This window comes from Ictalurus furcatus, chromosome 10, assembly GCF_023375685.1.
Source record: "Ictalurus furcatus strain D&B chromosome 10, Billie_1.0, whole genome shotgun sequence".
NCBI classification, from domain to species: Eukaryota; Metazoa; Chordata; class Actinopteri; order Siluriformes; family Ictaluridae; genus Ictalurus; species Ictalurus furcatus.
In genome coordinates, this window is record NC_071264.1 from 5,643,054 (window position 1) to 5,668,542 (window position 25,489).

Consider the following 25,489-nt stretch of genomic DNA (forward strand, 5'->3'; position numbering starts at 1 on the left):
CACTTTCGGTGCACCAGCCAATTCTGTCCGGACTGAAAAAAATCAAGAATAACACTAGCACCAATTTAAGCGATCGTCGTAGACTATATAACTTGCTGTGGTTATAAAATAATCAATCGATTAATTAATTAATTAATTACAAAGGCTCTACTTTCTAAACACGAACCAGTTCAGATTCTGTCTTCGAGCCTCTGTTGTGTTTTATCCAATTCCATGCATTTATGTACGTTATTTACATCCATTTTTTATGAAAGTCTACACACCCCTGTTAAAATGGTAGGTTTTTTGTGATGTGGTAAAAAATAAATAAATAAATAAATAAATAAATCATGTCAGATCCTTTCCCACCTTTAATGTGACAAAGTTCAATTAAATAAACTTAACAGTAACCTGCGTGGGAGTTTGCATGTTCTCCCCGTGCTGCGGGGGTTTCCTCCGGGTACTCCGGTTTCCTCCCCCAGTCCAAAGAGATGCATGGTAGGCTGATTGGCGTGTCTAAAGTGTCCGTAGTGTATGAATGGGTGTGTGAGTGTGTATGTGATTGTGCCCTGCGATGGATCGGCACTCTGTCCAGGGTGTACCCCGCCTTGTGTCCGATGCTCCCTGGGATAGGCTCCAGGTTTCCCCGTGACCCTGAGAAGGATAAGCGGTATAGAGGATGGATGGATGGATGGATAACCTGCGTGTGACAAAAATCTCTCATATTCTTTACAACTGTGCTATTGGGGAGGGTGGCTACACCGAAGCCCTTTCTCACAAAAAAAGCCTGCCTAAATCACCTCAATAAACCATGGGGCAAGATTTCATATGGTCTGATGAGACGAAGGTAGAACTTTTGGTGCATAAAAGATATGTTTGGCACAAAAACAAGACAGTTTATCACCCAAAGAACACCATGACCATGGGTGAAGCACGCTGGTGGCAGCATCGTGCTAGACTGCTTCACTTCAGCTGGTCGAGAACGAGGGAATCACAGATTTTGACACAAAACCTGCAGGCCTCTTTTAGACAGCTTGAAGATGAAGAATAATTTCACCTTCCAGCACGATAACAACCCAAAGAACAAATCCAAGTCAACAAAGAAATGGCTTCAGAAGAATGTTTTGGAATGGCCCAATCAGAGCCCAGATCTAAGTCCTGTCAAAAACCTTCAATGGATTGGCTTGAAGAAAGCCGTGCACAGGAGATCTCCTTGCAATTTGATTAATCTGGAGCATTTTTTGCAAGCAAGAGTTTACTCTGTCTGAAAAAGACTGAGAGCTGTATGACAAGCAAAAGGTGTTTCAACAAGATATTAATTAAGGGGGGAACATGTTTATGCAACCAGGTTATTGTTGTTGTTATAATCTTTTCTTTTTATATACACTGTAGATTAGTTCAGGAAGGGTTTTCACAGACTTTCATAGATTTTTCATTTTATTTGCCCTCTTTTGTCTGACATGACGACATGGCCTGTGTATAAAAAAAAAAAAAAATGTCTGTTTAAAGTTTTTTTTTTTTTTTTAATGAATAGACAGAGGTGCATGTGTTTATTCTACCTGTGTCAAGTTCAAAAGACATGTCACATCTGTCGAGAGTCCATGGCACTAATCACACTCATTGGACATAGCCAATACAACAATTTAGAATGTCCTGAAAACAGCCACTGAATGAGTTGGTCAAGGAAAACAACAGCAGCTGATGATGAAAGCATTGTGAGAGCTGTGAAGAAAAACCCCAAAACAATAGTTCATGACATCACCGACAATCTCCACTAAGCAGGGGTGAAGTTATCTCAATCCCCCGTTTGGAGGAGACTTTGAGAGCGGAAATGTAGAGGCCGTACCACAAGATGCAAACCACTCATCAGCAGTAAGAATCAGAAGGCCCGATTGGAATTCACAAAGAAATACAGGAGATGAGCCACAAAAGTTCTGGAACCACGATTAACCTCTACCAAAGTGATGGAAAGGCCAAAGTGATCCAAAACATACGAGCTGATCTGTGAAACATGGTGGAGGTAGCGTCATGGCTTGGGCTGCTTGTACGGCTGCTTCTGGAACATTCTCACTAATCTTTATTGCTGATGGAACTCATGATGGTAGCAGCGGAGTGCATTCAGAAGTCTACAGGAACATTCTGTCTGCCAGTTTATAGAGAAATGCATCCACATTAATCGGGAGGAACTTCGTCATACAGCGAGACGATGATCCGTGACACACTGCCAACTCAGCAAAGGACTTTATCGAGGGGGGAAAAGTGGAAGGTTTTAGTCTGGTCAAGTCAATCACCAGACCTTCACCCAACTGAGCAGCACTTCACCTCCTGAAACTCCCCGAAACAAACAACAACTCAAAGACGTTGCAGTAAAAGCCCGGAAAAGCAACACAAAAGAAGAAACCGACAATTTGTTGATGTCAGTGACTCACAGGCTTGATGCAGTTACTGCAAGCGACGGATATGCAACCAAATATTAAGTGTCATTCACTTTCATTTCTATCAATCTATGTGTCCGTGTACTTTTGTCTAAACATTGGGTGCTCTGATACAAAAGGTGCTATGTTTTATGTTGTTAAACACCAGGAAATAAAAGCTGAAATCCTAAACGCTCGTCTCATCTCCGTCTTTTGATCTCAAACACAAACGTACAGCACAAAAAAAGACGAATCGGCCTTTCCGTTCCAATAGTTTCAGAGGGCACTGTACTAATAAATATCCAAACAGCACACTACACCCCCTAGCGTAAATAAATAAATAAATAAAGATAAAAGATAAAGCCTTTTTTGGCGACATTATATCATTCGTCTGTGTTTATTTATCTTCAGTAAATAAACAAAGGCTGGTAGAAATGGGCTGGCAGGTCCCGGTCTTTTTATCTTCCAAAGAATTATTTTGGAATTTTTCCGGAACCAAGCATAACAGCACCACAAATGGTCATAAGACAAATACACATAATTGTATGAGGACGTGGCCCTGGGGCTGATTTCTTTCTAGCCCAGACTTGACATTCATAAGGAAGACACACGTGAAATACAGTCACAGGTGTAATGAACATGAACGAGATGGATAATTTATTCTTTATACCATGGTCTGAGTACTCGATTCTGATTGGCTGGAACGCTGGCAAGTGACTGTGGTCACGTCTTCCACGACATTCTTTGCGTCTACGTCATGCGGTAAAATCGTGCTTGATCCCGACACACCTCTACTGCTTCTCTCACCTGCCGGATTCATCCTAACACTTCTGCTTGGAGCTTCTACACTTGTGACTCACTAGCTGCTGCTTTGGATGGTCCTACATGGATCCTCTGCTTTCTTCAGTAGATAATTTCACACAGGTACTCGAGTACCCAAGACCATCTGCTGTAATCACAATGAGCTTTATGCTGAAAATCCTTTTCAACGCCATACTGTTGAACTTTATAGTTTACAGGAGCGTCAGGGTTTCTAGCCCCACTATCCACCGTCACCCAGGAGATGATTCCACTCAAGGTTTCTTCCTCATGTCTTCTCAAGGAGTTTTCAAGGAGCACTTTTGCCTCTGGCTTGTTCATTTGCTAAAACTAAGTCTACATCCAGATTTCTACGAAGCTGCTTTGTGAACATTGTGTGTGAGAGAGAGAAAAAGGGGCTTTACAAATTCATTTCGTCAGAATATCCAGTGCATGTCAAAGATAAAAACGTCTTTAATTAATCCATTAATTACTTTCCTAAAAAAAACGATCATGCAAAAACATTCACTTTGTTTATCCTGTGGTGACAGACACAGACAAAGGCAATTATTTCGTTAGATACCATCTCAAGCCCACTTGAGGAGGTTGCTGAAGCAAAAATCTGCTCCTACTTAGAGCAAAAATGTTGTTTGGCTTGATACGCCACTAACCCTTTTCTAAAAAGTCAAATGAATTCATTACAAATTCCTTTTTCTTCATTAAAAACACCCACAACTCTTCTTTATATGCCTTTTTAAATGAATAAATGACATTTACAATTCCTATACTTTGTGTATCAATGACCGTGTGAAACCTTAAACTCATTTAAGTTAAATATAAAATTTGGAAAAAAAAAAAAAAAGTTATTATGCCAATAAATAAATTAACAAAACTCCATCTGTGCCATAAATAAGTTGTGGCAGTAATACACTTATGGTTTCTTTGTATAGAGATTATATTCATACCAACATTAAATTTTCCACTTACAAGGGTTAGTGTGTGCACAAATGATCATTTCGGATTGTTACCATTATTCTGGGAGGATATGTTGTAAAAATGTTGCATGTGAACGCATAACATGCAAGCCCCTGCCTAAAGAATACACACTTTTTGTTTGTTTGACTGCTGATCTAACCTAACGGAAAAAGAGCTTTGGCTATTAAATACTAGTCACAACAATGAAATAACTCCTAGACGGCATTCCAGTAAACAAATGTTTAATGACGATAAATAGAAAGTACAACCTCCATCTGAAGGACTGTTAAAGAAACATTAGATTTGGAAAAAGGTTGTATACTCCTACCTTTTTTTTGTTTTGTTTTGTTTTAATAAATCCAATTTCTTTTTCTTTTTTTTTTTTCCATGCTCATGGTCCATTACTATAGTCAAAATATACATTTGCTTTCAGATATATATATATATATAAAAAAAAAAACAAAAAAAAAACCCTATTGCTTTTTAACACTGTGGTATAAAAATAGTATTTACACCTCATCTATCCTCTTTAAGAAAAAAGGAAAAAAAAAAAAAAAAAGTCATCATAAAAACCGTTATAAGGCAAATGCTGTGCAGATGCATAAGACCCGCCATTTTCAAAAGACTGGATTATATGGTCCTCTAAAACATGGCAACCGGTCACAGGTTTCACGTTAAAAATTTAAGAAAAAAGTAAAGATTAGGAAATCTGTCGTGTGGAATGATTAAAAGTCATATTTTCTGGAAAGTAATGACATTGGTCCCATGCACAAAAACCTAATATGCTTATGAAAGTCCAAAGAGTCCTTTTTCATACAAACAAACCCTCTACTGTATACGTGGCCAAGATTAAAAGATCTATTTAAAAGAAATGGGAAAAAAAAAAAAAAAAAAAACATATCCTGTCACAAGCATGTGATGAAGATACACAGATTGCAGGACTGCAAATAAAACATCATCTTAGTAGTAGAAGGAAAAAGAGAGCGGACTTACAGCAAGCACAATCATAATCGTTACTGGTTTGTAATAAACCCTAAAGCAAATGACTCAGTTTTTTTACTTTTTAAAAAAATAAAAAAAATAAAAATAAAAAAAAAATAAAAACACAAACCACATGAACACTTCTATATTTCTATCTGGCCAAATCTAATTGGGAGGAATACATTAGGCTCATGACTGAAAGCTGAATAAAGGCTTTGGTTTCAAGCTGTAGTGTACATTTTAAAAAAAAAAAAAAAAAAAAAAAAAAAAAAAAAAAAAAAAGATTCAAGAATACACCAAATATATCAGGCATTACAATAGAATAGTTACAAAACAATGCCTTGTGATACATTAAGGCAATACTTAAGGTCTATGAAAAAAAGTACAGAATAAATTGTATAGGAAAAGAAGAAGTGAGAGCCACAGACCAAAAGGCCAACATGCGATGGCCAACAGCATCAAAACCCAAACATACTTACAATATGATTTGTACACAAATTATTGCATTAAATAATAATAATTAAAAAAAAAAAAAAGGAATGTAAACAGTCTATGTCTATCATTACAGTATGTGATAAGACTCAAAGCTACTGGGAATGTAGAAAGCAAAAGGAACTGGCCTCAAGGCTGTGATTGATCAAAAAGTCCTGCAGCTGTAGGAAACAAAATGGAATCTCATTCAGCTACACAAGCATACAAAATGGATTGGAAAGTCTTTAGAAACGTTGGTGAGTCATATCAAAATATTGTTTATACTAAATGGTATGATATCACACAGCGCTTAACTGCAAGATAATGTAAGGCACAAGAAGTACTTCTGGGAGGGGGGGAATATTCAGCAGCACTTTCAAGGCAAGGGTCCACCAATGCGAAATGAAATCAGCTGAAAATTAAAGGCTCAAAAAGGTGTGATTATAGATAGACAAATCAACCTTACAGGCATAAAAAATAAACTTAAAATGTTACATATGAACCCACTAGATATATTACTTAATACAATAGTGGAATGATGAAAGTTTTGTGGTTGAGGCCTCGGAGAAGTCATCTCAACTTTATTGTACGTCTTTAAATGACTCATACCAGCTGCAGTCACTTTTATCCTGTTCAAATAGTGGACTTGGAGAAGGACACTCTAAGATGGTGGTTCTCCCCAAGATCATGGTTGTGGAACTCAATAAGGGACTCGATTGCTTCCTCCACTGAACCCATCTGAATCAGAGCCATCTTGCGGTCTTTCCTGAAAGTAGAAGACATGTTCGCATACAAAAGAGATACAGAGGGTGGGGGGAAAAAATAAAAAATAAAAAAAATACCTGAAGAAGAATTAACCAATGAAGTCTAATGCACTGTACGGAACTTACTGGAAAAATTTAAAGTTCTTGACCACGCCAGCAGAAGAGGCAAAAAGCATCTTGAGATCGTCTTCGACGACTGAAGGGCTATTAAAAGATAAGACACGCGTTAACATGCGGCTCTTTTTACGAAGCGAACTACTACGCAAAAAACAGTGTCGTGTCTTACGGGATGTTGGAAAGGTGCAGTGTGGAGGACGGCGGGAAGATGTTGGAGTAGTTCTTGGAGCCAGGCTTCTTAAAGCGATGAAGAGGAGAGTTACTGTAATCCTTAGTGAGGCCCTGGTCCTCATGTCCCTCACGTGGCAGCTGAACGGTCGTGTGTTTGGATAAAGTGATGCGCAGCGCCCGTCCATACAACTTCTGTCCGTTCAAATGGCTCATAGCTAGAGAACGAGAACGGCATGCACAACATGGTGATTAAAACACGTGCCTAGGAACTTCCTTATACCTGCATGGTGACACCTCATGTCTAAATGGTAAAGTGGATGCCAGAAAAATAAGAAGCTGCATCTAATAATTCAGTGTTTATAAAAAGAACCAAATTATGGGAGACGTTCACCTAGCTGAGCCTGAGTGCCATCAGACATTTGGATAAGGGCATTCTCCTTTTTGTTGAACATAATTTTTACTCTTATAACATCACCATATACACCTGGTGAAGAGAAACAAGAAATATGGTTAGAGGTGAAACAACACGTACTATACAACCATTAAAAAAAAAAAAAACTTTCAATAAGCTTAGGGTTACAATCAAGACACGACAATTGGACATGACCTACGTACAGGTCTACCCAAGTAAATCCAGTGTACTTAGGTAAAAAATAAATAAATAAATAGATAAATGATTATAGCCAAAAGGACAGATGGGGGGAGAAAAAAAAAAGTGGGCAATTTTACAGACACTGAAAGAGGAATGGACTTTTGCATTGCCATCCTTAAGGATGTATGAATTGAGAAAAAGTGAAACTCCGCTGTGAGAAGGCTAGCTTCAGGTTTAAAAAAAAAAAAAAAAAAAAAAAAAGTTTGGTGGTGGTGGGAGAGAAAAAAAATAAAATAAATAAAAGCTGTTTTAACAAATGGATAAATGACAGGAGTCTTGACTATTAACCAAAGTTTAAAAGCTTCCCTCAAAAGACATGCAAAACAATTTCAAAAGCATGCATCATAAATAATAAACAGTCTATTAAAGCTCAAAAAGATACAGCAACTCGGTCAATTGTGAAGTGCACCGTAATGGACAAATCAACACGTAACTAAAAACTACAGAATTTTGTCGAGTGCTGCAACTTTTTGGATTGTATCTCATCTCATCTCAGCACACGCACACCAGCAGAACACACACACACATACATACACACACACACACACACACACACACACTCAAATTGCCTTGTGAGGGAAGAAATTGAAAGAACAGAACAAACAAGTGATAACAAAAAGATGCTAAGGATAACATACCGAAAAGAATAAAGAGGCATTGGGGCGTAACTCTCTTTAGAGGACAGCAGAGGAAGGCAGCGGAGGGAAGAAGGGAGAGGTAAAGATCGGAGGCAGAATGGAGGTTCAACATATCCACAGCGAGGAGGCAGTTCCACGGGAAATGGCGAAAAAACGGTGGTTGGATCATGAAGATGGTTAATGGATTGGGAGTAGAAAGAGGAGGGGAGAGGTGGACATGAGAGTGTAAGGAGTGAATCGTGTTCAATGCGAGTATGTTCGTATGTATGTGCGTGTTTGATGATGTAAAAAATAAAAATGGAGTGGAGCACATGTGGGCAGCCATTTTGGCAGGCAAACATGGTTGCAAAAGACAAAAAAAAAAGAAAGAAAAAGAATGGGGTATGGGGAATGGGGAGGGAGAGAAGAGGAGGTAAAAAACAAAGTCAGTATACATATGGAAATACAATAGTGGTCAATTTATCTTTTAAAAGAAACTAATCCAAAAACAGAGGAAAGTGCTGTTTTTCCTTGCGAAAAATTTAGTTAATACATTGCTCAAGACAAAGAAAGATATGCTTATTTGCGAGAACCTTTTAAAAAGAATAATCAAACCATTTACAAGTTCATTACATAATGAAAATCTTTAACTCTACGGATGCACAAAAAGACTTCAAGCTTCTCTGGCAATTCAAACGAGCCACTTTCGTTAGTTTTGGAACGTCATGAAGCTGCCAAACTTTCACGAAAGGAATCGCTCAGTACTTTAGGATGAACTTGTTTAAATGGGTAAGAAAATTCTACTAAAAGGGATCAGCTTTGAAAAAAAATTAAATAAAATAAAAAGCAGATTAAAAGTAACTAAAATGTTATGAAATTACAAATGGGATGAAACAAAAGCAAAGCTTCAGTTACCTGAAATTTTAAAAGTGCCATTCTGGACAGTATACAGAATGCATTCAAGTCCAGTACAATTAACATAAAACTTGATATCAACTGCTTTATGGGACCACATTTGGTATTGGTATATAAATAAATAAACAAACCTATGGGTAGTACTCTACATTTGAAATTATTTCAAATAAAAAAAAAAAAAGAAAAAGAAAACAGTTCTTTAAAACAACCAGCACTAAAACATTACATAAAAACCGGTATGAGTTTTTTTTGTATGAAACCAAGAAGCCTATTTGCTAAGAAGTGTAGCTGCAGGTCACTAACCTCAGAATTCAGGTTGCTGACCAGCATGACACAGTGACCGGAGGGAAGTGTAGGGAAACCCAGTCTGCCTGCCGCTGCAGCGGCCGCTGCACTGGGAAATGCCAAAGAGGCCAGGGCTCCAGGAACACCCGGCATGGTCAAGCCTGGCAGAGCAAGAAAGAGATACATCAGCACAATGGTCCAACAGTTGAGACCGGCGTTTAGTCTAGGCAAAGCAAGTAAATGCAAGTAGAACGGCTTGTGATGTCGACGAACCTGCAGCCTGCTGAATCGCAAAAGCTGGGGGGAAGGCATGGGCACTGGCATACGGTGAAGCAGAAATGATCCCAGGAGTAGCTGTAGACATAAATGGAAAATATTCACGCTGGGCATAAAAACAATTAAAAGCATTGCTTCAGACATGACCCGAGACCAAGAAGATAAAAAAAAAAATGACGCTCGGGTGCGGGCTACATCTTACCAAACGCAGCCATCGTGTGGTGTTCAATAGCAGGCTGGCCGTCTCCCGAAGGCAGGTCAGGCCGCGTGTAGTCCCGACTCTTGTCGTTGTTGTACTTCACGTTCAAGCTGGTGAGTTTGGAAAAACTGATGCGCAGAGTGCAGCACGCATTGTAGATGTTCTGTCCATCCAGAGCCTGCGTAAAGACCACAAAGTTACAGAACGGCAAGTTAAGTGCACTTCTAAAGAAGGAAAAATGCTTCAAATTGATCATACATTACTCGTATTAGTCTAAATTCAGTATACAGAATTTATTCTGTTAAATCAATTTTAAAAATGTACATGATTGCACACGCACAGAAAAATGTTTATAGATAATTCTTTAGGTAATACTGAGCCTAAATACTAAACGTTTAAATCCTGGATATTAACACAAGTGCCCTCTAGATGGAGCCACTCACCAGCTTTGCATGTTGAGCAGTAAGACCATCTGCAAATTGCAAGAGCGCTTGGAACTGGTTGTTCTTGGTAAAAGTGATCACTTTCAAAACCGTGCCAAACTTGGAAAAGATCTGTGGAAGATACCACAATATTAAACTCCAAAACCATCAACGTAAGGCATCTTAAGCAGAGCAAAAAGAGTCAAACGACCAAGTACAGGCAAATCAAATGGGAAAAAAAAAAAAAAAAAAAAAAAAAAAGGTATAGCGTCTATTAAATAAACAAGGATCTACCTGGTGCAGAACATCCAGGGTGACCGGGTAGAAGAGGTTTTCCACCACCACTCGGAGGACAGGGCTAGGGCCGCTCACGCCACCTGCTTCTACACCAGCTAATGACATGCCGCCCGTCTGGACTGCGTTTACGGCCTGCAGCGCTGCCTGTGCCCTCTGATGTTAAAAATAGGACCGAGAAGAAAGCGTTTCATCAACAGGAGTGATCTACCTGAACTATCCAGCTTTCGCTTTCCCTTTAAAAATTAAAGAAAGATGGCATGAACATGAATGCCTAGTCCAAGCCATGTCCATTTGCGTAAGGAACAAGCTACTGCATCTCTTGGTCATAATGCAACTTAAATAAATAACCCACCACAACACAAGACAGTTATTAAAGTCCATCTTATCTTTAAAGATATATACACACACACCATGAAACAAAAAGGTTGTCCTGCTACCAGTTAATCTGCTGAATAATTGCGATTATAGTGCAACCCATTATTGTGCAACTTTATTTAAAACATTAAAAAAAAAAAAGCAATGGACATACTTGTATGCTTAGAGTGTAGAAGTAAAGTTCCCCCGAGAGTACAAGACTCCTTATTTAAACAGATTACACAACCAGAAGTTCAAACCACTGACCCACCAATGGAATGAGTAGATAGATAAGCCTCAGCTGTAGAATGCATTAAGTGCAAACAGCATGAGGTCTCCACTACGAATGTGTTTAGAAAAGAAGGATAAGCTTTGGGTCCCCCCCCAAAAAAAACAAGATTCATGCAAGCTAGTAAACAAGTTCAGCGGTCCATATTAACATTCCACTGCAGCTGGAGAAACAGTAATCACAGCTGCACTACAAAACACTAAACAGACACAAGTTTTAGAATATTTACTTAACCCCGCTCATTTTTGATTATTCGGTTTGGCAATATTTGTCAAATATGCAGATTTTTAGCGTGCGATAACTCTGAAATAAGAGGTAGAAGTAGCACAGAGGGAGGAGAACGGGAACGATTGGTAGAGAAAGCCACGAGCCTTTACCGAGCACGTACCACTTGGTTTGGGGAGTTGTCCGTTTTCAGCTCCTTGTGGTTGGAGTACTGCATAAAGATGGGATGATTCCTGATCACTGGTGTGACTGAGGAATAATAGCTGACCATAGTCTGGGCTGCCTCCTCTGTATTCATCTCGAGGAAAGCCTAGACAAATTAAAACACCTTTAGCAAACTTGGTTTTATCGCAGACTGCGAACACTACTGAAACAATTTCCACCACTTGATATGTAACTTATTTTAAACAAGACCATGCGTTTGAGTACAAGCTATTCAAATTTGGTCATTTTGGCTTCAGTTCAAGGAGCTTAAACAAAAGAAATTGATGCCAAACCCATATGTAATGTTTTGTTTAGTGGTACAAGAACTAGTTCATGTAGAATAAAGCTTCACATAGATTAAGAGCTCCCCAATGGAACCCAAAAGAATAAAAGTCCCACTTCAGTATTCTCGCTCATTATAAAGGCTTTGAGAAGTACAACAAGGATACCTGGTTCTTTCCTTTCAGCATGAGCAGGTTGGTGACTTTGCCAAATGGAAGGCCTAGAGAAATGACCTCAGCTTCGTTGATGTCACTGGGCAGCTTGCGTACATGTATGACACGGGATGGAATACCAGGACTTCTGATGTCACCTTTGAACTTCTTGCTGTCGTTGCCATTAGCTGGGATAGAGATATCACATCATTAGGCCACTTTGTTGAGACGCACGCACAAGGAGATCATGTTTCTCCGAAACATACCTGCTGAACTCATGATATATGGCCCGTTGGAAACACAGGAGAAAAGCTCGTCAGATCCTCTCTTTAAAAAAAACAAAAAAAAATGAAATCAACGGCAAAATAGCAACCAGGCAGTCCACATATTCACAGACATTCCACACAGACTATCATCAAGTCAAATACACAAGCTTCTACACAGTGGAAACAAGAAGGGACATGCTGAAATGTTCAAGAAGTGTCTGAGTAGTCACAATTCTACAAGAGTCAGCTAGCTGACCAAATAAGGATAGCTCGGGGCTATATTTTACCCACTTTGTATGTTTGTAAAAAAAAAAAAAAAAAAAAAAAAAAAAAAAAAAGACAGGAAGTAGGCATTGTGAAAACAAGTAGGTCCCCCCCCGTGTGCATTCCCTAACCCCACCAGCAAGAGAACAAGAAAGGAAACTCAAGCTTACAAGGGATACAAGGGTTTCTGGGTCATCAGACAAGAGGAATGAGTGGGAGGACTCACGTTTGCAAGATACACACAAGAGATTTTAAAAAAAAGACAGCACATACTGGTACTGTTTAAGGTTGGTGTTGGGTGAAACAAGACCACCACCACCACCACCACTATGATGCAGTTATACAAATTTGCATTTTTTTGCTTTTTGTAGGGGGCTTTTAGCAACAGTCTATCACAGTGGATATCGCCATCCCAGAATACTCCACGGGCAGTCAGCCATTCCATGTCACCCAATTTCAGCAGCCTAATGGAGCCGAGCAGGCCACATGCATGTTTCCTCCACCACACATTTAAAATTCCACTGCTACAGCAATCAATAATTACAACCACATGGAGGGCTGTAGAGTGAAGGCACCACTAAGGACTGTGGGGCCACAAAGAGAAAGAGAGAGAAAAAAGGGAGGGTAGGCTAAATGTTTGCTGAACGTAACGTCACTGCTTAACCACTTCATGTTGGTTTCAGCAATAAAGCCACTCCCAAATCTCGCTTTACAACCTTAAAAAAAACAAAAGACCGCCTGACTGCTGAGCCTGCTTCACTGAGGCATGCTCTTACAGGCAAAGACAATTAAAATCATACACACATGAAACCTAATTAAAGTTCCTTCAACTGTTAAAACAGGAGGGACACTGGTACATTTTGAAACTTCAATATGGCGGGGCCTGGCAAAGTGATGTGAAGCTAGGTTAAAGAGAAGGTATAAAGGTGTGGAAAAAAAGGGAGCGGGGCAGGGAGGCTGCAATGATTCACGGTGAAAAACCTACCCGTTACCATGAGCACCCGATTGTCATTTGCTCACCATGGAGACCTCGTGTCTACGGCTGCAGGTGACTGAAACCCAACCCTGCGCTCTCAGGCTTGAATACACAGAGCCGATTGTCTTCAGGGGTCCAGGTGTAATGTTTCGTCTACTGTTCGAGTCCATGAAAGATTTACCACCCCAGGCATAGAGGTTCTATGGCTTTCAGGATCCCCCCCCACCTCAACCTAGGAGTACACAGCGCTGCACACCTGCTTTCAAATGAAATTACGCATGAGAGGTACGAGTGTATCGAGTAAGCGGCGACCTGACCCATTAGCACTTCCCCCAACCGCCTTCTCTCTAATCAGCAGAACAAACCCAAGAGCAACATGTGTGTCCATAGGGGAGAGGCAAACATATTTGCATGTAATGAATAGGCTCTATTCATGGCATCGTGTCAACACCCAATGCCCATTTTTGAGGAATGCATTTGAAAACAGGTCTACTCGTACCGTTAAGGCAAACAATCGGCCGGCATAATCCAAACCAGCCCTTATACTGATCAAATCAAACTGATCAGATGGAAAAACAAAAACCTCCCTTTACATCCTTTCATTAAAAAAAAAAAAAATATATATATATTTCTACAAAATGACCCCTGCATTTTACTTCTAGGCAAAACTGACCCGCTTGCTTTAATTAAACCGTGTGGACTTTCTAAAACATCTGTTTCAATAAAAATAATTAGTTCAGGGGAAAAAAGCTGACCTGTAGGACCTGCACTTTTTAATACGCTTTTAAAGCCTCATTCGGATGGATAATGAAATTCAGAGATCTGGGCAGTCTGTTTACGTGTTCAGACACAACACTGCACCAAAATACTAGGAATTATTGTACACCTCATGTACACAGATAGGCAGAGATGAGAAGACTAAATAAAACTCAACCGACTAGCAAAAAAAAAAAAAAGTGTACACTGTAGAGAAATCTCATGGTCTTAGAAAAGGTAATGTTTCAGGCCACTCGATGACTTTGAAAACATACAAGCCAGTCAGGTCAATGGTGCTGATGAATCGCTCCTTTGTTCTGAACATGGCAGGTCCTCCCAGCTAGCTACATACCACACATGATTATCTTTAGTGAAAGACCAGAGAGGAATGCACACAACACATTAACCAACGTCGGTCGGTCGAAGACGCTCCAAGCGGAGCTTTGCTACTTAACGCAATCTGTATATAAAATTCACGAGACCTTTAACGTCAACCTGAAATCCTTAATCAGAACAATATGACTGGGGGAAAAAAACAAACAAACAAAAAAAAAAAACAAGAAAAACACGACACCCGCTAGACTTAAACCCGGCAAACCAGCTCCAACTCCTCCGTGCCTACACGAGGTGCAGAGTGAAAAGTCATGCTGATTTGAAAGGAGTGGAGAAATCTACACCCTTCAGATACACAAACATGCAACTCAGGAAGCGTACTAAAGGGGGAAAAAAAAAAAAAGAACAATAATCAGCAATACAATCTTTAAAATCGGTCATGCTTACCTTCGTTCCAACTGCAATATCATGGACAACGCTGTGAAGAACATAAAGGTGACATCAGATAAGAGACGGATATACTGAATGACAAATTTTACACAGAATTAAAAGCAACACAAGCCATCGCTGCTTCAAAACAAATCTGAAAGTGAAGCCTTTTTTATTATTATTATTATTATTATTATTATTTTTAAACGGAGCAGAAATGTCAGATTCATTTGGGACATCATCGGACCATCGTGAAGGAACTACCCAAAGTAGAGGGGGGGAAATAAATAAATCTGCAGGGCATACTTCATAAACTCTCATATGAGAAGACTAAGAGGCTTTTTTTTTTTTTTCTTGGTGGGGGTGGAGGGGTGTTTAACAACCTCAGGCAATATTTTCCAAGTTCCCAGAGCAGATTATATTGGGGGTGGATAGGACGGTCCAAACTGCATCCTGTTCTTCTCTTCCCACAGCAAAAAAACCAAGAAAATATGAGAGGCATTTTGAGACGCCCTTATACCCCCTACATCCTGTTCGTCTGTTTACAGGAAACACCACGAGCCCAGAGCAGCTCTTACAGCCCGGGTCCACAAACTTCCAAGCATCATTTACTTGCAGCTTGTTAAACTAAATCCTCAAAAAAAAAAAAAAAAAACACACAGAAAGAAAAGAAAAAAAAAAAAAAAAGAAGGGGGAGCAGCTCATGTGCTTTCATTTTTTTTCTTCCCCCCTTCTTGCAAAACGTGGCGTATATACACACAGGAAGCTCGACTGTTTCACACCATGCCAGTCTTCTAGTCAGATCACCTCTTGGGGAAATTAAATTAGTTAGTTAATTAAAAACTAGTCTTAAATCCTCAGCAACCAGATGTGTATTATTTATTTATTTATAAGGTTTTTATAAAGAGTCTTCTCGAGCAACAAAACAACAACAAATCCTCACGTGTATTTCAGGCAAGTTAGAAAAGAAGTCTCTTATACAGTTATACTTGCAACAACAACATTATTTGTGTCTTGGCCAATAAAAGATAGTTTATATATTTTTTGTAAGTTAAAGCAATAAAAATAGGTCATGATTTGAATGAACCTTGAGACAGTCTTCCAAGAAAACTGTACTTACTCTAATTCTGCGTAACTCGATCCCATAGGATACAAGTCAGTCTCTAGGCGGCTGCATAGAGAGAAACATGTCAATGCCACACACACACACACACACACACACACACACACACACACACGGAAATAATCACGCTAATGTTACTGTTAATATAATACAAAATGAGCTGTAACACGACAGACAACGCAACAGGTCAGGAACGTTGCTGCGGCTAATCGGGGAGTTCTGTCGGCTAGGATCTGGCAACAAAGTTGGTTCCTTCTTACAAAAAAAAAAAGGAAAAGGGGGGGATAAAACTACAAACTAACGTCTGAAACAAGTTAGTATCATTAGAAGAAGAAAAAGAAGGTTTGTGAGTTCAACGCTTCTAAACTGTTGTTATCACCCCGAGTAGTGAGGCAGTGATGCGTGGAGGATTCAGTTGGTTTCCATCGCAACCCGCGAGTGCTTAGCTTTTAGCTTATAAATATATCAATATAAACACACACTAAACCGACACGAACTATTCGGTAAAACTCACAGAAACGCGAAAAGCATTGGACGAAGGTTGTTTTTCTATTATTATTATTATTCTTTTAATAATTCCTTTAACGCAACGTAACAAAAAAAAAAACTTACCCGTCCATTGCACAAAGAGGAACTTGAGGTCTAACCAGGAACTTTGTGGCTTGGCGGAGTTTTCTTATACCCCGACAAAATGGCGGCGCGCTCTGAGCACTCTCGGCAGCTCGCGCTGATTGGAGCGTGCGAATGCAGTGGGCGGCTGAGACACGAACTGCTTTCTGATTGGATAAGACTCGACATGAAAGCAAAGGGCGGCTACAGGTTTTCATGTGAACAGAGAACTCGAATAAAGTTGGTTGGACGTTCGATATTCGTGGATATGAGGAAATTAAGGGACCGTCTCTAAAGTTACATACGACATTGTTACACATGATTCTAAGTTCAATAGCATTTGAAGGGAATGACTTACAGTCATATAAGCAACTGTACAGTGTTCATCTAGGTGTCAGCAATAATGCACACCTTTTAGATTTATGATATTTATAAAAACAAGATATTAAATCATATATAAATATTGCCATGTATTTTATTACTGAATAGGCCCATACACAAAATATACCATTATTTAAAGCTCAATAGCATTTGAAGGGAATGATGTACAGTCATGATCCCAACTGTAAAGGGTTCATCTAAATGTCAGGTATGACGCACACCTTTTAGATTTCTGATATTTATTCAAATAAGCTATTAAATCATATGTAAATATTGTCATGTATTTCACTACAGAATGGGCCCATAGACAAAATATACCATGATTTAAAGCTCAATAGCATTTGAAGGGAATGATGGATGTTCGATATTCGCAGGTATGAGGAAATTAAGGGACCGTCTCTAAAGTTACATACGACATTGTTAAACACGATTCTAACTTCAATAGCATTTGAAGGGAATGACTTACAGTCACACAACCAACTGTAAAGTGTTCGACTAGGTGTCAGGTACGACGCACACCTTTTAGAGTTTTAATATTTAACCCTACAATGCATGAACCAAAAAAAAACCTTCACGAATGCATAAAGGGGGTCAAAATGACCCGTAATGTATTGAATGGTTTTCTTCAAAAAATAGATGTCCTATTAATGAAATAATTTATATATATATATATATAGAGAGAGAGAGAGAGAGAGAGAGAGAGAGAGAGAGAGTATCTCACAAAAGTGAGTACACCCCTCACATTTTTGTAAATATTTGATTATATCTTTTCATGTGACAACACTGAAGAAATGACACTGTGCTACAGTGTAAAGTAGTGAGTGTACAGCTTGTGTAACAGTGTAAATTTGCTCTCCCCTCAAAATAACTCAACACACAGCCATTAATGTCTAAACCGCTGGCGACAAAAGTGAGTGCAATGAATCGATGCATTTAAAAGTATAAGAACAGAATGTATTTTGTTATGATCATTTTAGCCCACAAGCACAAATTTGAAACGTCTGTAAGGACACCAAACTCTTCTTCTTCTCCTACTGCCTTCTCGAATAAGCGCTTGGAGTCGGGTATCATTATGAATAATTCCACTGGGTTTCTAAACAGGTACAGGTTACGCACCTGGTCGACGATAAATAATGGATTGCAGCGCTGCAAGAAAAACTGATACGTATTGTGTCTAAGTGAAGTGAGGTTCGGTAACACAGATGGGAATGTGAATACCAAGTCTAAACAAAAAAGAGTTGTAAAAAGCAGCACAGGATGTATATTTCTTTATTTTAGCACTTTAATAATTGACGTAACACTGTTTAGTTTTGATCTTTTATGTCTATGTTTACATTTTTTGCTTTAAACTTTGTACTTCATACTAAACGCCTTTCTTCTCTTCATGTTTAACTTTGTTTATGGGTAGTGTTACCGGCTCACAGCCCCAGGGACCCGGTTCAGTCCTGAGCTTGTGTTATTGTCTATATGCAGCGTTCATGTGGGTTTCCTCCAGGTTCTCTGGTTTCCTCCCACTGTCCAAAAACATGCTGGTTGGACTGACTAGTATGACAAAGGTATGAATGAGTGTATGCAGAGTTGCAGCCAGCATTCCACTTTTCCCATCCAACCAGATACGGAAGATAAACTAATAAATGAGTGTTATTGTCCTTTGCATAGAGTAAAACACTGAGTGAAATTTTATATTATTATTAGTAGTAGTAGTAGTAGTAGTAGAAAAATGGGTTTCTGGATAAAAGTTTCTATTTTAGTAGTATTGTTTATGGGTCATTTTTGTTTCCTTTTGGTTTTTGTTATACAGAGCCCTCCACTAATATTGGCACCCTTGGTAAATATGAGCAAAGAACTCTGTGAAAAATTGTCTTTATTGTCTAACCTTTTGATCCTTCGTTCAAAACATTCACAAAAAAAAAAACCTCTCATGGATATCAAACAATTGCAAACAAAACACAGGTTTATATATATATATATATATATATATAAATGTAGCTGTGCAACAATTATTGGCACCCTTTTAATCAATACTTTGTGCTCCCTGCCTTTGCCAAGATAACAGCTCTGAGTCTTCTCCTATAATACCTGATGAGGTTGGAGAATACATGGCGAGGGATCTGAGACCGTTCCTCCATACAGAATCTCTCCAGGTCCTTCAAATTTATATCTGAGCCTCCAAATTATATGATTATAGTGTATGTATTTATAATAGTATAAAATGGTGGCACAGAGGGTGGCACAGTCAATCTAGAGCTCAGGTTACTGTCTGTGTGGAGTTTCACATGTTCTCCTGTGTCCGTGTGGGTTTCCTTCAGGTTCTCTGGTTTCATCTCACCTCCTAAAAAGATGATGGTAGGTGCATTACCGTTGCCCATAGGTGTGAATGAGTGTGTGAGGTGTGAGTGATGACCTGTGATGGACTGGTTTGCCATCCAGGGTGTATTCCCATCTCATGCCCAGTGTTCTCGGGATGGGTGCTGGACCCAAAGTGACCCTGACCAGGATAAATCAATTACTGTAGATGAATGAATGAATGAATGAATGAGTATTTATAGGTTATTTCGAAACACTATTAAGGCACGTATCGTGTGGTTTATATTTTCCTTTATCCTTCGGGGTTCTAATATTATATTATATTATATTATCCAAATGCACTTCTAACCAGTCTAAAAGTGTATATAAGGAAAACCACTTAAACCAGTGTTTATATGTTTGGGGGAAAATGTTAAAACAAAAAAAAAATGAAGCTATGATGTCCGAAAATATCTCAAAAGCTTCTTCTTTCAGTAAGGCAAAGTAAACCTCTTATCAGTGATGATGATACAAGAAAAATGTCATTACAATAGTTTAGTCATGCCGTCCATTTTTCCTGTCTGAAACCACCTGAGTACACACTACGTTGTAATTATGAGCTCCAAGCTCGACTTGAAGGTAGCATTAGCGGCATTGTTTGTTTGTGAGCAGCGTTAGGCTTTAGCTTCAGTTGAAAAATGAGAGAACTTCAAAGAGGAAACATGTCTTGGGTAATCAGCAGTCTCAGAGATAAAGGAGAAGTTGTGTAAATTAAAATTAAACAAGCATTAGATTAGGTGATGGAATATACACTATATGGCCAAAAGTATGTGGACACATAACCATCACATCTATATGGAGCCACTATAAAACCTCTGGGAAGGCTTTCTACAAGATTTTGGTTTGTGTCTTATATATTTGTGTCCTATATTGGAGGAAAAGGTTCCGATTCATCCCAAAGGTGTTGAGTGGGGTTGAGGTCAGGGTTCTGTGCAGCACACTGGAGTTCTTCCACACCAAACTCTTCAAGCCATGTCTTTTTGAACCTCGCTTTGTGAACAGACGCTCAGTCATGCTGGAACAGGAAAGGGTCTTCCCCAAACTGCTGCCACAAGGTTAGAAACCTACAATTATCTAAAATGTCTTTGTATGCTCTAGCATTAACATTAACCTATTACTGGAACTAAGGAGCAATGGCCCAAACCTTAAAAACAGCCCTAGACCATTATCCCTTCTCAACCAAACTTTACTGTTGGATGAGTTATGGAGGGATTTTTCCTTCCTGATGGTGCTTTTATTTTAGAGTGCCACCTGGTGTTAGGTTTAGGTCATTGCTAATAAATACTGAACAACCAACACCTGGAGAAAGTCACACCTTACCACAAAACACTGAAACCGCACACCACCGTACTAAATGGTATGTTAAAAGTAACATCACCACATTTTTTTTCCCCCTGTGGTTCAACTTTAATATAGGCTAGTACAATAGAAAGGTTTCACCCTGCTGAAAAACTCCAGTTTCCTCTAACCGGCTACCAACCAAAACACAGGCTGAGCTGGCCAAACTGGTAGACCGTCTTATTACCTTGCGGTTGTATCCATTTTCTTTGCTGTCTACGATGTAACACTAGCAGCAGTAATCCAGGAAGTGTTTCCTTTTTAACAGCTGATCAAGATGGTCTACCAGGTTCATAATCTAGGCGCGTGTTTTGGCAGCTGGTCAAACTAAATCGAATTTTCCAGCAAACGCTATAGACGTAAACACTGCAGACGTAAAATATTTTACGGTTTGTCCTTATTTATAAATAAGTAAATGAGGTTATGACGCAAAATAGCGTTGAATTGTAATTGTCACTGTAATTAAAATTGAATGAGTTGTTTATAACAACACCCTCCTCCAAAAAGCAGTGACTCATCCATATCAGTGAGATCAATTGAGTATGATAGCAGAGGTATGACAAGCGATATCTCACGACTAACAAACATAGACATATAGCCTAGTATTAGAGAGTTCTGTCCTCATTTGTAGCTTATAGAGCAAAAGCATTGATCAGGATTTAAATAAGGCCGGTTTAACAGTGTGGAATAAAGTGAAATATACGGCTTGTTTAACCAAGATCAGATTAGTTCTCTGTCACGATCCACCCGTCTCTACCCTAAGTATATACATCTCAGTGTTTCATGGACACAGGGCAACAGATGCCATGCTGGCTGACTTTGAAACGTTTTGTAACATGGGCTCACTGTCGTGTTCAAATCTGAGCTCAACTGCCACATACGGAAAGCATCTCAGAAAAGGACACAGATCTAAATGACACCTGGTTTGCTGAAAGTACGAAAGCGGGACCGCCTGCCGGTTTCTCCATCTCACGTAATTAAATGATAAGAAGAACTTGATGGTAAGCGAAGGAAGTTCAATGGGCTACTATTTGGGTGATGTGCACTTTTCTAAGTAGAAGAAGAATGAATGGGTGGCGTGGTTCAGGTGGTAGAGCGGGTTGTCCACTAATCGTAGGGTTGGCGGTTCGATTCCCGGCCCACATGACTCCACATACCAAAGCATCCTTGGGTGAGACACTGAACCCCAAGTTGCTCCTGATGGCAAGCTAGCGCCTTGCATGGCAGCTCTGCTACCATTGGTGTGTGTGTGTGTGTGTGTGAATGAGACACAGTATAAAGCGTTTTGGATAAAAGCGCTACATAAGTGCAGACTAATAAGCTTTTTTCGGTCCCTCCCACCCCCCACCCCCACCCCACACACACTTTGGGGAACCATTCCGATTTGAAGACTTCATTTATTTTATTTCATTTATATTTGTAGATGTGTCGTGCTTTATATTTAAAGGTTAGTATGGGTGAGTGGTGGGTGTGGAACATAACAGAAGATAGTTGTTAAGACAGAACAGTAGACAAGACAAGACAAGACAAGACAGTAGACGTGACTAGGTCATGGTACTTATCAGGGCGGTCGGATGGGGGGGGGTATGTGAAGGGTGTGCAAAGAGTAGTATTTGGAATGCCAGTTGAGTTAATTAATATATATAACACCAACTTTGGTTTCTGTGAGTGTGTGTGTGTGTGTGTGTGTGTGTGTGTGTAATGTAGTCGCATCTGTTTGTGAGCATCCTGTTTGAGTGGTATGTGTGATATGGCTTTGATTATGTGCTTGGTCTGTAGAAGCTGTATTGTTGGCTATTTCAAGGTGATTCCCTGGAGTGTATAGGTGATGAGTGGCGTCCAATTAGAGCTAAATTTGGCCGTTTTATTTTCGACTGAGGCAGAGAGTTGTTCCATTGTTATGTAGTCAGTGATTAGGTTTATCCAATGTGTGATATTCTTTGATTTCCAGTTTGTTAGTATGGTTTTCTTGGCGATTGTTAGTGCCGTAGGAAGGACTATTGTGTTTTCCTTTGTGATGTTGAGCCCAGAAATAGCTCCAGGTGAGCAGATTGAAGGGGAGAGTGGGATGGTGCTGTTTAGAAAACGAGACATTATATAACGAGATAGAATGAGCTTTTTGAGTCAGAGGTGTGTCTCAGTAGCCTGAATCTTATGTCTCTGGTCGAAAAAAGCACGCATAGATAATCAGCATGTGCTCAGACCTTTAACCCCACCCCTAATGTCACAGCAAATAATAATATACAGATATGTGGAGTGTCCAAGGGCTTGGTTCAAGGACTGCCAGAGCCAGAATTTATAAAAAAAAAATAAAAAAAAAAAAGAGTGCAAAAGTGTAGAAGTGAGATGCCTGATTTCAGAGGGAAACATGACCGTTCCTGTTAAGAAAGAATCATCACTTTCATTCTGTGTACAGCACAAACGACAACAGTGCTTCAGATGAAAAGATATGGAAGTCTTCAAACAGTACAGGCCCGACTCATGTCTTCCGAGAGCACTTAACTAACCCCTAAAAAATAAATAAATAAATAAACCTTACTCTGGCACGTACACCTCGACTCTGCGCACTTTGCTTCTCTAGAGCTTTGCACCTCGACTCTGCGCACTTTGCTTCTCAGGACATCCCTCCAAAGCAGACAAAAGGACAAGAAGAACATTTATCAGGGAGGCTGCCAAGAGACCTTTGGCAAGATTAAAGACATTAAACAATTGCACGTGACAACAACCTCTTGTATTCTTCACATGTCACGGCTATGGGGTAGGTAGGGTGGCTAGATGGAAGCTCTTTCTCACGAAAAAAGAAAAAGAAAACCCAACAAAACAACCAAGCCCACGTAAATCACCATAAACCATGTGGCAGAATGTGTTATGGTTTGATGCGACCAAGGTGGAACTTTTTCTGCATAATTCGTAAAGATATGTTTGGTGCAAAATACACGCTTATTACCTAAAGGAAAACATACCCACGGTGAAGCATGGTGGTGGCAGCATCATGCTTTTGGGCTGCTTGGCTTCAGCTGGATAGAGGCACAAACCTGCAGGCCTCTGTCAGACAGCTGAAGATGAAGGAAAACGTTCGCCTTTGAGAACAATAACAACCCAAAACACAAATCCCAATCCCAAATCGACAAAGGAATGGCTTCAGAAGAAGAAGATCAATGTTTTTGAATGGTCCAGTCAGAATATAACAACATCTTAGTTAAGGGGTGTGCATACTTATGCAACCAGGTTATTATAGTCTTTCTTTTTCTCCCCCCCCCCCCCAAAACCTTTCTATTTCTTTTTCACTTAAATTCTGTTGGCTGCTATATCACATTAAAGGTGGAAATGGTTAGTAGTTAAGATGCTGGACTACTGATCGGAAGGTCATGAGTTCAGATCCCAGTACTGCCGAGCTGCCACTGCTGGGCCCTTGAGGAAGGCCCTTAATCCTCAACTGCTCAGTTGCTGGGGAAAAAGGTCTGGTGTGATTTTATCTTGGTTTCATTTTTCAAAAACCTGCATTTTTTTTTTTTTACAGGGGTGTGTAGACTTTTTTTTTTTTTTTAAATATATATCCACTGTATAGTAATATTGTCCAGAAACGTCTGCCCTCGGTTTAATGCAAACAATATGAACAACACCACAATGATGACTCCAACATGAATGCTTTCATAAAATAACACATTGTAGGTAGAATGGTCTTCCCATTTTATGTACATTTCTGCCGTTTATCGTTGTCACAACATTTCCAGTAACACACTTCAACACACATTGTCCCATTTAGAACAGTTCATGATGACTTGAGGCAACTTCCAGGAGTGGCTTTTACTCCCCAAACCGGAGAGTTCTCCCTTTTGCTGTTCTACCTGCTGTTCAGCACAACTAACTCTTAAGAACCATGGTTTTCCCATTGAGCTTATGCATAACCAAATAGCTATTTAAGCTCTACTAGACACTGCAGTTCACATGCCAGGAACTGCAGAAATGATATCCTTAATATCCTCCTGACCCTTCAAAGGGATGATGGAGTTGAAGAGCTTCAGGAGTGCAGCATCATCAGCTGTGGCACTCAGGAAGCCCTGCCTAACTTCATTCTCAATAATAGGAATCTTTCTTTAGGAAGGAGCATTTGCATTGTAATCCCCAGTGTTTGGGCAATTTTCACTTAACGTCTGAGTTTCAGGCATCTTCGGAGGATTGAGTCACGGGGAATTATGTGAAATGGATGGAGAGCAGTAAACTGGTGGAAAACCTCGCAGGATCCCTAGTGCAGGATTTTATTCTGTATGTCTGGATGCAGGGAAGCTTACTGCAATATTTTTGACATTCTTACTCTGTGTCCAAAATTCACCCCAAGTGGAAGCAGAGACACTTGGGGAAATGTCAATGGTCTTATAGTGTTTGTAGCTTTTCCATTCTCATAGCTAGTACAATTCTTGGAGTAAAGAGGTTCCCCCCACTTATATAGCTGTGTACCCAGTTCTCCTCTGCCTAAACGTCAGGTATCTGAAAACAAAAGTATATAGCATTTGTTATGAAAGGATTTGAGATAAAAACTCATTTTAAAACAATGTATCAAAGCTAACTACGCCGAAAAGGATATTAGCGCATACCATACAATTTGTTGCGGTCATGTCTAACGCCGTGAAAGCTGCAACGTGCGTGATACAGCTTCTTTAAAAGTGTCAGATAATTGTATAAGCCCTGCTATTCTTCAACTCTCTCTATATTTTTGAAGTTTAACTTAACGCGTTTCTTATGTTGAGCACATGTTCACCTGGTACCATGCACCAGAATTTCAGAGCAAAAAGCAGGTGGTCCTATACCACCTTGCATTGCATAATGGG

General features: G+C 39.6%; 1 protein-coding gene across 1 annotated transcript; it reads right to left on the reverse strand.

Moving 5' to 3' along the window:
* Positions 1 to 4,391: 4,391 nt before the first annotated feature.
* ptbp1b (polypyrimidine tract binding protein 1b) lies at positions 4,392 to 16,686 on the reverse strand. The gene is made up of 16 exons (XM_053634259.1): positions 16,599 to 16,686; positions 15,984 to 16,034; positions 14,882 to 14,912; positions 12,106 to 12,166; positions 11,855 to 12,027; positions 11,365 to 11,511; positions 10,331 to 10,486; positions 10,058 to 10,168; positions 9,618 to 9,792; positions 9,413 to 9,493; positions 9,158 to 9,300; positions 7,961 to 7,994; positions 7,062 to 7,154; positions 6,669 to 6,885; positions 6,509 to 6,586; positions 4,392 to 6,384 (listed from the first exon to the last, which is right to left on the reverse strand). The coding sequence occupies exons 1-16, from the start codon at positions 16,604 to 16,606 to the stop codon at positions 6,252 to 6,254; spliced, it is 1,692 nt and encodes a 563-aa protein (XP_053490234.1). The 5' UTR covers positions 16,607 to 16,686; the 3' UTR covers positions 4,392 to 6,251.
* Positions 16,687 to 25,489: the final 8,803 nt, after the last annotated feature.

Excerpts from the sequence above, each read along its gene's own strand:
- ptbp1b (XM_053634259.1), bottom strand. Across the intron at positions 9,301-9,412 it reads TGCGATTCAGCAGGCTGCAG|GCTTGACCATGCCGGGTGTT; the intron begins GTTCGTCGACAT and ends TTGCTCTGCCAG. Across the intron at positions 7,995-9,157 it reads TCAGCAACCTGAATTCTGAG|AGAGTTACGCCCCAATGCCT; the intron begins GTTAGTGACCTG and ends TGTCCTCTAAAG.